Source organism: Epargyreus clarus, unplaced genomic scaffold, assembly GCF_041222505.1.
Source record: "Epargyreus clarus isolate Ecla_fem2 unplaced genomic scaffold, WU_Ecla_fem_2.2 ptg000015l, whole genome shotgun sequence".
Classification (NCBI taxonomy): Eukaryota; Metazoa; Arthropoda; class Insecta; order Lepidoptera; family Hesperiidae; genus Epargyreus; species Epargyreus clarus.
The window spans coordinates 15,546,158-15,558,491 of NW_027332223.1; the positions used below are offsets into that span (position 1 = coordinate 15,546,158).

At 36.3% G+C, this 12,334-nt stretch overlaps 1 protein-coding gene across 1 annotated transcript in view; it reads right to left on the reverse strand.

The window, feature by feature from the left end:
* Sox21b (SRY-box transcription factor sox21b) overlaps positions 1-12,334 on the reverse strand; it is a 51,291-nt gene that overhangs the window by 27,581 nt on the left and 11,376 nt on the right. The window contains exon 2 of the mRNA XM_073081181.1: positions 10,355-10,605. Coding sequence (XP_072937282.1) covers positions 10,355-10,605 — 251 coding nt within the window. The remainder of the gene's footprint in view (positions 1-10,354; positions 10,606-12,334) is intronic.

The following is a 12,334-nucleotide window of genomic DNA, read 5'->3' on the forward strand; positions in this document are numbered from 1 at the left end:
GGGACAGACACAACAATGGCGGAAAGCGCCGCCTAATGACGAATTTGCGCTTTTCATTCCGCTACAGAAGTTTTTCCCGGTTCCTCATTATTGTGTCGATACTTCGGGGAGGGTACTCCCTTTTGTCGGTGGAATGATAAGGATCTTGTACTTGCCAATAATGCGTAACTCAAACGTAGGTACTGTTCAGCGATGACGGGCTATGATTTCTCTTTACAAATCTAATGTAATTTCCTTCAGCAAGTTGTCTGTTAACGAGTTCATATCATCTATAATTTTACTCGAATCATATTTATTTTTTCTTATCAATAAGTAATTATCATTCTCTTATACGCTCATAAACAGAATATTGTCTATATTTTAAATATCTATCTTCATGTTACACAATGATTTCTAATGCTAATAACGCTCTCAACACACTCACACACGTCAACCGATTCGCCACACATCACTTGCACAACTCGCTGAAACAAAGGGCATTAAGATCAATAAATGCAGTTCCATTCCACTTGTATTCAAGACAAACAAAAGGGCAAACGAATGCTAAAGCAGATCCTTTCAGAGCAGTGTCCTACTGTATAAATAAGCCTCGCAATTTCCCGTATTCCAACAACAACACTGTGCCACTCTATGTCATTCTCTGAGCTCGGTTTCGTTGGCATTGTGCGACACAATGCTCCTGTGTCGTCAGCTCGTAGAGAAGACTGACGCCAAGAATTTTTCCCTAGCTTTGTTCCAACTAGAATAGAGTCGCATAATGTGATGCAAATCACGTCTTAATGACATTGAGTGATGTGAATTAACATTAGCGGTATTTGTTTGTTTGTTACGGCGTTGAAGCTCTTTGCATCTTCAAGTAACTTCGTATGTTTACTATAGATTCTTAGGATCTAGAACCTTTTGAATTTATTTCTATTTCACCTTTTAGTCCTTACCACCGCGCTCATATTTGTCCCAAAGTATTTATGTAAAAGTTACAATTTGTCGTATGATGTGCTACATAAATTCTGATGGCCAAAATTTGCAAAACCAGTGTACTCTTAGTGGGAATTGAACTTTATATCTAAGTAGGCAATACAGGTAATATCTCAACAATCAGTGGGGTTCATAATTATGACACAATTCGAAGGTTTGTGGTTTATTTTAACTACTAATAACTAACCGAAGAATCCAAACTCTAAAATAAGTTACAAAAACCTTAAACCCGCGCAAATGTCTCAACATCTTTCATTCTTCTACATCGCAGACAAATATAACATATCACTACTTTCTCAGCAGTATAACAGGCCTGGCATAAATGAGTTTAAATTCTACAAAAAGGACGCCGAGTATTATTTTCATTTTAATTAACAATCAGCTATCGACGCGTGCCGCTACAGTGTTGCCACTCTACAATAATTATTTCCTACAGCCGTTCGTCTAAACAATGGTGGCGCTGGCAACATTGAATAATGGTTGTTCGAATAATGGAATGGGAGTATCGAATAAACGTTGGATCGTTGTGGCGTTTTCTTAATACATGATTTTGAGTGGGGATATTTGAATGGATTATGACTACTGGTGTTAGTGTGATCTTCATGGACAGAGTAAGTATTTGAAAAGGGTCTCCTAGTACTAGAGTGCGAAAATGTAAAGATACTTTCTTATAAGCAAGAGTGTCGTATATTCAAAGATTATTGCTAGTCACAAAAAGTCGCTGCACAACCAGCCGAATGCGTTCCCTCAATTTTTTTTGAGATTCACGTTATATCACAAATTGCCACGTGAAGACTTCTTCCCACTACGTTTCCAAAAGATCCACTCCAGATATTAATTCAAGGCTTTTCCGTAATTCTGTTATTGTAGACGTACTTACTACTGCCGTATTTAAATACCAAGAATCAACTAGAATACTGGCACTACAAGTATTTGTGACTTTGTTGTTGGCATCTGGAGCAGGTTATTGTTACATGAAGCGTTTCAAGTTAAGATAAGTCTTGTTTGAAATCGCGATAAACAAAATTGTCTATAAAGTTACCATATTTTTTTCAAAAGGATAATAATGAAATTAAATTATCACTGAGTAAACAAACTTTAGGCAGGCATAACTTCAAACTCCGCAACATTCCGTCACACAGAATTCTCAAAATCTCACAGCGCGCACTAGCCGGCCCCGTAAAGTAATGAGAAAACGATAAACCAACACGACCTGCAACCTCCAAAGGGATATTAGGGACGTTTTACATTACGCACCTTTGTGAGCGTCAATCGCGCACAAAACGCGAGACAAAAAACAAACGGAGTATGTAACACACTCACGTCAGCACAATGCCGCGCGCGACAAAGGACTTTCCTCTCTGCGTTGTATTAAAACGGCCATTGTACTCGGAATCGGACGAAAATGCTCTTCATTACTCTGAAAGCTTGTGTGCCATGCTACAATGGGGGGTGGAGGGGGCGAGCGACAAAGCCGAAGGAGGGCCACCCTTTCGTCCGGAAAATTGAAATGGTAAGACGTTATTTAGGTCATGATTTTATTAAATCTTAATAGATTCTTTTTTGGATGGTTTACGGATACTTTTGTTACGGCTATGTTACGGTTGGAATATAACTTTGCTGTAATTACCTATATTGTAAAAATATTTTAACGGGTAAAACGAAAGTTGCGTGTTGTCCATGTGTTTACTGGTAAAACATGTTGGGCAGATCGGAAAACAATATAGAAATACAATATCTTTGTTTAAATAAATTAGTTAAAACAAGGCAAACAGTAATAATAAATTTATCAGAGGAAAATTAAAATAAACGCAAATAGAGAAAAAAAGTTACCTACCTAATGACTGGATCGCGTGTTGAAAATTCTGATCATCTTACAAAGTTAGTACTAGATGGCATTGTATATGAAGCAAATAGTATTAATAATGCTCATGGGACACTTCATTTAAATATATTTATCAGATCTGTTGTAATATTTACCTTCTACTGAAATAGAACAAAAATGCTATAAGAAATTTAACGGTGATACCAAGAGTCATATACCTAGTAAAAAGGCGATTTATGCAACTCATGTATGAACATAAAGTTCTCAGGAGAATTTTGCCATACTCTACGCGCGTGTCTGCAAATGTTGAAGATGTCATTAGACAAATAAATTAGCAAAAAGATTCTGGTGCTTAATTCCTAGATTTAATCTGTCAGTGTTCCTAACACACCACGGCCACAACCACGGGTTACCTCACGGTCACTGGATAAAACAAAAAAAAATGAAACCTAATTTGATTCTCTGAATAAAAATACCTAGTTTTTTTATACTCAGCCTTGCATGTAACCTTCTAGATAGAACAGTGATGCTCTACTAACTCCCAACAAGACATCTTACAGCAGACGCACAGACATAAAGAAACTAGATAGATCTAGATAGACCACCCATCGTTCTGAAGGCTTTGTTAGGCATTCGTTTGATATTCACTGAGTCGGAAGGGTATTGTGCGATTGTACACCACTTTGAAAGTAAATGCTACCCGTGGGTATGTAAGTATGTCTATTGTTGTTACATAGTTTCAATGTATTCTCCTTCCTATCCCTTTCCTATCATCTTGTAATGCTGGCATTCATTTATTATTTTCTGCTTGCGACCTTTGTTAAATAAAACTCCTATATCAATATCAACTGTGATTGGGACTGTTTCTCTGCTTCGCACGGGTCTTCTCTTAGACCCCTATAACAATGGAAAGGCACGTCGCCAGTATCCAAACGAAATAAATATATGGCGACAAATTGGCGACATTATCAAATCATTACATTAACAGGGATGAATCTGTTATATTTCAAAAAGCCTGAGCGTTTCTGATTGTAAGGCCAAGGATTAGACAACAGCCAACAACTCTAGTCAACTGCGGTAATCTTAAAAGCTTTCCTCTCGATTTCCTCATAGTTGTAAGTTGCTTTCCCAAATTCACACGACTTCGAACTCACGACTTATTACAAGTGCAGCTATTTACCGTTTCCAAGAATTCTACAGGTAAATTAATAGCATTACATTGGGATATATGTCTATTGAAAGGCCTCTTCATGTTATAATCACTTCAATAGCTTTTAGGAATTTGCCGTTAGAAACAGTCAGTACTAATTCTACTGATTGATAATTTGAACTAACTTCGCAAACAATACAATTACTGAAGAAGTAAAATTTATGAGACGCGGTTTATGTCCCTAAGAATGTTGGGCTATTTCCATAACATTTCCAACAAACAACTAGTCCAGTAAACAAACTATGTTTAGCTTTTTTGTCAAAATCATCAGAAATCTAAAGGCAGTTAGATTATAGTTTCCGATCGCCTGTTTGGCAATTGCGTCCAATATATAGAAAAAGCACAAAGAAACCCAACACAATCGTCAATCGAAACCATGGCGGAACCGGCGATAACTTTCGATCAGGAACAAAAACACTAAACGAATAATGTCAATGCATTATTCTTATTTTACGACTAAATACATTCAAGCGGAAAATATGCAAAAAGAAAACGTGGCGACTTTTTACATTGTAGGCCGGGAGCCGGCCACAATATCCGTCAGTGTACGTTGGCACAAAAGGCTGTAGTAATTAAACAACGGTGCATAGAGGGCGCTTTTCGTGAACAACAGGAGAAGAGAGGCACAATATGGCAACAAGAGTATTTTTGTTGCGTGCCCCTGACAGCGGGGCGAGGCCTGGCACCGCGCGATAAGCCTCCCTATGTTTAAGTATACGACTTATGTACGAGTAACAGTTGGTACATACAGTGTAAACAGTAACACACCTTGTTAGCTGAAATGCATTTTATATTTTATTCAGCCGAGGTGTTTTATCAAGTGTGGGTTGGTGTTTACGGTAACGCTTCTAAACAAAACATTTTATACTGTTTCTTTAATCTAATTTTAAGTCAGATGTAGCATAAAGTTTTTAAGTATATTAATTAAGATTATGATGAAACTTTTTTCTTACAGATGAATGCTTGAGTTGTCAATGTATCATTAGAAATATAAATAAGAATATTGCTATTTGATTGCAGTGAATATTTATTATTGCACTTTAGAATTAGACTGAAAGTCAGATCCAGTAATTAATGAGCAATGAGCAATCTTTTAATAAGCCGAGAATATAAATCTAATTTAGATCAAAGAAGCAATAATTCAAACCTAAGTGTTCACGTATTATCTTCACATAGTACAGTAAGGAAATAACAATACAATTGATTTGAAGTTGATTTTACTGTGCCTATTATCGAAATCAAATAACAGTTTGCATTAGCAACAATGCAGGTGGTATCCGCGTGGTCTAGACTTCACCTCAATTGATCACGCTGCGTGCGGAATCCAACAAAAAATCTATTATAAATTAATTCGGAGTCCATCAAAATAAAAGATCATTTACGACGCCGGCTGCCGTTCTAGCCGAACAAAATAGTGCGTCATTCTATCAGTACCACATTATAGTCTGCTTTAATAGAAACCTTACACACAATGCTTAGTTATTTGTGCCGGGCGTACACACTGCCGCCGAAAAAACGTAACTTTTGTGGAAGCACAACGGGGTTCTTTACACGATTACGAACGGGCCTGCCATTGGACATGCCTTCCACTACGTCGGATTATAACCAATGGAGAAAGATAGCTCCGGTGGTTTAATTACTGCGGCCGCAAAAAACGGGGCGAGTGAAACAAAAAACTCGAAAAAACTTGTCTACATAAGGCGGGCGAGGAAAATCGCCGTAAATTGGATTCGGAGCGACATATGCTATGTAACAGTGGATTTTCAGTGTGAACGATTCAAGGGATAATGGTAATGACGTTATTGAGGGCCGTGTGAAATTAATGGAGCTGGTTAATTTAGCTGCGCTTATAATTAGTGCGTGACGACCCAAAATACCGTTCCCTTTTTTAATCGATCAATAATGAAAATAACGTTTATTGGAAACTTTTATTTCTTTCACAAGAATACAAAATTCTCTCACGACCATTAAGTCTTTAAGCTCTTTGCCTACACTAACCAATTAATATTTTATCTTCAGTATTAGTACAAAGATAAGTGTAACTTTTCCGTTGAGATACACTGCATGCTTCTTAGGCTAACAACAACAAAATAGTTCGAATTATTTAATTGGTCTCAAGGAATGGAACCAAAGGAAAATTAGCAAATTCGACGTTTCACGTGGTAGGGTTGCATCGATAAATGGAAACCAATTATAGGAACTACAATGTCCCGCCCCACCTTTAATTAATATTAACTACGGAGCAACGCCCCTAACAGTTGGCTGAGGGCAATGCATCAGACACTGAACACAAACACGACTGATAACACATGGGTTTAAAGGATGACGACCAGACTTATCAAAATGAAAGCGAGCCAATCAATGGACCAAATGGCTATAAGGTTTTTAAAACATGAAGGCGATTTCTTCTGCATCGTGATCAATATCACAATCTAGCGGGTAGAGCTGATCAACCGTAACTTCTGTTTGTTGCGTTAAAAATAAAATATAACATTGAAAAGCTTTTCTTCGCCTGTAACTGCCTGCTCTTACTTTTCTGTTACTGTTGTTATATCGTTTATGTTGATGTTATTATTAGTGTACAAATTTAGTTACTTCTTTATGAATATGTTTTATGGGATTTATTTTCGTAAACAGGAAATGTTTGTTTCGATTTATTGATTATTAAAATATAAAGTAATAATAACAGAATAATGTTAATGTTACAATGCATTTCATAATGGGTCAGAACAAGGCGAACAAATATATTGTACACTTATTCCACCTAATATATTATGATTCACATATGTGTGACATAGTATGCAATTTTTTATTTCAATGCAATATAAAATTAACCGATATATTAAGGATTTGAAATTTGCCAACGAAACGAAATAAAAGAGACGTATTTATTATTATATATAGTGCTCCCTGCACATGTAGTGTTATACTTATCGTTAATGTTATATTTATACTAGCAGCTCGAACAGATATATTCGCGGTCCACAGCGCCAGTGTGTCATACGCCCGCCGTCGTAAAAAGATACGCGAGCATTGTTTGCCGATACCTTTGTTACGCGCATCGACATTTGTCGGCCGACATTGCGATTGGTTTCGCAAACAAAACGCGTTTTGTGCGTCGATTTATTAACGCCAGTGTAAACAATACTGTACACCCGTTGATTATCGACAGGTACCTAACGACAGATGGCATTGTGTACAGATGAGAACGGGAAAACTGCTCACAATAAATATGAAATTGTACGATTCAGGGCAATACGATCGGACGCTGTTTATTGTAATTCGTACGTTTTATTGCGGATCGTGTTTGCGTGTTGAATTATTGTTAATTGTATTATTTCGTCGTTTTTATGTAGCTGTTTTTGATTGCAATTGTGCATTAAATTTATCTTTCAATTAATATAAATTTTGGCTTCACAAACAAGAGATATGATTCAGCTTTAAACTTTAATAATTTAAATGAAATTAATTGTCACTTGTTTCCAAACGAAAACCGCATAAAATAGCCTCCTGGCTGATGTTAGTTCATAAAATTTTAAAAGGTGTGTGAAATGTCCCTACCACTTGACCAGTGGCAATAGTGAATAATGGCCTGACCCTTCTCATGTGAAAGGAAATTCTTGCGCATTAGTGGGACAGTAATGGGTTGATTTAATGATGATAATGTTTTTGCATTTTAGTTATCCTTAGGTATTGCCAAGAATACTTTGCTAAAAATAATCAAATATTTCTTTCGGTTTGAACAGTCCATTTCTAATGTTTGCTTTTTCAATTTTTATACAAGCCTTTTACGAAATGATAACCAGTTTTTAGACATCAAGAAATCTGGCTTTGATGACCATAGCTGAATCGTATTCAGCTAACCATTTGTAAACTGACAATACAAATGTATCTATACAAAACGGATTATATAAAAACCGCCTCACTAAATATAAACTGCTCCTGAAAACAGATTCGACAGCAACATCGACTTATATACCCTACAACTAACATACAAGAACGGCTAGTGTTAAAAAGGAGGGGAAAATAGAAAATGGCGTTTCCTCTCGCCGTCACCGCCAGAATGGCGGGCGCGTTGGTTTTATTTTTCCATACTCTTCCGGCCGTGTCTCCCCTTTTCTGAACATTTTTAAATTCTCTGTTAGACTGGATTTTGCTTACATTGGGTCGTTGATTAATTCGGTGGCCGGTACCCCGCTGCGAGGTTCTGCCGGTTGATTGCGTCCTTTTTTTACGGTTAGCGGACTTTTTGTCCACCGGTTTCTAAGGCACGAGACACGTTCAGTAAACGTCTATGTATAATGAACCCGCGGTCGTGTCTTACGCTAAATGAATTTCGATAAAAACTGATCTGATAATGGACGTGTGCTTTATAGGCGACATAAGCGTTTTCCTGTTTTGTCAAGTGTCGTTTATTGGGTAGAATTAATATTTTTAGCGTGACAAAGGTCTAAGCAAATTGGTTCACTAAAACACGAGTTCTCTTAATTAAAAATAATAGGAACAAAATTTTTAATTTTTCACTTAGTATCATAAAATATATGTTTTTCTTTTTTTATTTTATAGATACAATAATGTTTTTAAAACACCATCTTTCATACTAATTTTATGAGAAATCGTTTACCCTCCATTCATTTAGATGATAGAAATAGTGAAGTTCAATCGGGCAGTTCTTTCGTTTTTCGGGAAGGCTTTGGATTTTGTATGGCATGAGACATAATATGACATAAGACGACCTCACGAGTTCCTAATCTATACATATGATGCTTACAAATGTCCAATGACTATTTAAATATACGAGAGGCACATAAAGTGGTTTAGGCTCTTAGAGGTGAAATTGGCACCTGCTTCTATTGTTTTTATTCAATTAGGAAATAGCGGGGGTACCCATACCTAATATCTTGCATCAATTTCCATCAACAATGGTAGTTATTGAACTTATGGAAACTAAGCCCATTGAGGGTTAAGGTGAGTACGATTGATCAATTTGCAATCACAATGAGCCCTCATCTTAGAGGGATTAAGGAACTGCTTCACAGACAGCGAGGAGCGAGCAACGAGTTCGAACTGTACTTACCTAAATAATACATTTTAATAATGACAAATTTATAGTCCGCGCCAAACTTCTAGTCCGCTCTGAAGCTGTTGCGAGCAGGTGTAGTCATACAATTTGCTATGGCGACGCGATTCATTTATATATTCAGAGCGGACCAGCAGGTTTACGCGGACTATGCATATAAATCTTCTGACTATAAAAATAAGACAAGTGCACAAGGTGTGTCAAGATGCAGCTGAATTATCCCACACCATAACCAAAAATATACGTTTTTTTATTTATTTATATATTTATTGTAACACAAACACAAGGTTAAGGTACAACAGGGCAAACTTAATGCCTGATGGCATTCTCTACCTGTCAACCCTTGGTGAGTGGAGAAAATTTTGTAGTGCAACTATGACGACACCAAAGCTACAAAAACTAATAAAAGCGTATAACAGAGACTACTACCTAACTATAATTAAATTTGGCCAATGACTTAACACCTCTATGACCTGCATAGTGTTGGTTCTATTATTAGATACAGTGTTACAGATTACTTTACTAATGTTGATTTCACGAATTATTCATATTAATAAAATATGTAAAGTAAAATAAAGCTAACATAGCCATTACACGTGTTTTGTCAACTTTCATCGCTTATTATGAAGCAAGTCATTAATAGCGAATAGATTTGCATAATATTTAGAACATTTGAATGATAGTGAGGATGTTGAAATTGGAATTGTCCATTAATGATCAGTAGTCAAGGATGTAATTTGTGAAGCTTTTAAAGTGTAAGTGTACCGGAAGGTCTAGCGAAAGAGATCTATAACCATATCTACCAATTATTATAAAAACAAAAACCCGATTTAAGTAATCGGATTTTAAACATATCTATATCACCAGTGTTTACTCCCGCAATTTAGATGATTCCAATGAAAATTCCTATGTTAAAAACCATCATGACGTTTATAGGACGTGCCAAATGCGACATACATACCGACATACAACTGATAAACATTACCCTCTGCAGGCGGCTAAAAAGATTAACTATTCATTCAAATCAAATCAACTTTCAACTACATATATTATCCAGATCTATGAAACCTTTTGTAGGACCGCAACCGGGGGGGTTTTAGTGGGGTAAGAGTCCCACATAACCCTGTGTCGCTCCCACGGCACCGGGTACCAAAAAAAGGTTCAACTACATATATTATCCACATTTATGAAACCTTTTGTAATTAGAAATAACGCCTTCTAGTTTCGACAGGATAAACAATTTACTTATAATAAAGTTTCTTACCTAATCTCTTTGAGATCTCGGAGTTATGCATCTTTGGGTTATCCTGAGCTATCTTCCGCCTCTGCAGCCTCGACCACACCATGAACGCGTTCATGGGCCGCTTGATGTGCTCCTCCTGGGTTTTCTTCTGCTGGCTCTGGCCGTTCATGGATATGCCCATGGTGCCAATCGCCCCCATAGCTGACATCGGACCCATGGGAAAGTGGCCCATCGCGCTCCCATAGCCGCGATCACACATCGCACCAGCGGCACTGTGAACAGAAAGAGATAGTGAATAATCTATATTATAAGACTTATAGGTACACTCATATAAAAGACAATTGTAGATAGTCGGTGATTGTTAATAATAGGTATTCTTTCTTTTATGTCTTTCATTGTATTTAGACTATTTTACTACTTACCAGCTCAAATTTTAGGAAGTAGAAAAAATAATATAGACACGAATTGTCCTTTCCTGATTAAATAGGTTAAAAGCTTAAAAAATAATATCTAAAGATTAATTAATCCTACCAAATAGTATCTAACCTACTTTTAGAAGGGTTTGGTATTTACATTGTATCGAGACAGTAAATAATAGATATCTAATATATAACAAAAATATACCTAATGTGCTACCTATTTTTTACAGAAAATATACTTATATGGTACCTACTCATCTAATGGAACTTGTTCTGATAGATACATACATCGAAGACCAATCTTACCTCAAAGTTTATGAGACGAAAAACTGAGAATAGAGGTTTATACGCCTTTAAAAACCTAACTATCTAGTGGCAATTACTAGTCCATAAATCAAAAAAATGATTAAGCATACATTTACATCAATTGCAGTTTTACAAAAAGCTAACGCGTGCTGCATACATTTACATACGGTTTTGGCAATTAATGACACGATTAATCACCATTGAAATATTTATAAGTTCATAGAAATTCGAATTTACAGGTAAGTATTTAACTTATGTCAATGACCGACTGACGAGTATAAATTCGCAATATTTATCTATTGCAAATATGACATGTTTGAGGATTTTATGATTTGACTGCGGAGACACCCACTACGCCGCATGTATGTCTGCTTTATAGATAACAGTATCTACAGCTGTTTTGATTTAAAAATGTAATTAGATAGACATAGGTGCGAGGCGTTCCAACGTTGTCCGTAGAAGTAGCACTCGCATAGTCAATGTCAGATAGAACTCCAATCCTATATTAGATAACCAGACGAGTGACCATTTATCAGGTGCACTGTATTATAACTCCAATAAAAGTTACAATATAAATTCAGCAATGTTATAAAAATTTAAAGCAACATTAAAAAGGTAATGTCACACCCCACCAGTAGGTGACTATTGTTAGGGCCCCCACACACAGAACACGTGCGCCGTAACAATCGCAACTTTTAATATTCGAACGACAATTACTGTGATCATAAAGTGGAAAATATTAATATCATACGTAAGAAAGAGGGCTCTGTACAAATTGGCTGCTTATGACACGAGAGGATCCATGTTTCTGATTGGTCCAATCCCCCTTTTAATGACTTACCTGCTCTTCAAACGTAATGCGTGTAAGTAAGTCGTTTTTGGATTTGTGAAGTAGGAAAAGTGTTCTTTAATTTAATTGACGGAAAAGGACTTTAAATGCCAGTGGTAGCAAAATACGACATATTGAAGGGATTTTCCTATGTGTATACTTCTTAACCGTGCTTGATACCTATATTAAATGTTTGCAAATAATATAAATCAGAATTTCTTGTAAGTATATATTTTATTTCTGTCGAACATCTTGTGTATATATTTAGTAAAATACCTGTCATTAGTAATACTTCCAAATATAGAATGGAATTTCTTCAATTGTATATTTATCAATAAACAACATGGAATATAAATAAACGAGTTATAGTTACGGGCATCTAATGAAATTACCAAGCGACCGAAATATTGATTACAGACCGACCACATCCTACCACAATTGCCAGGT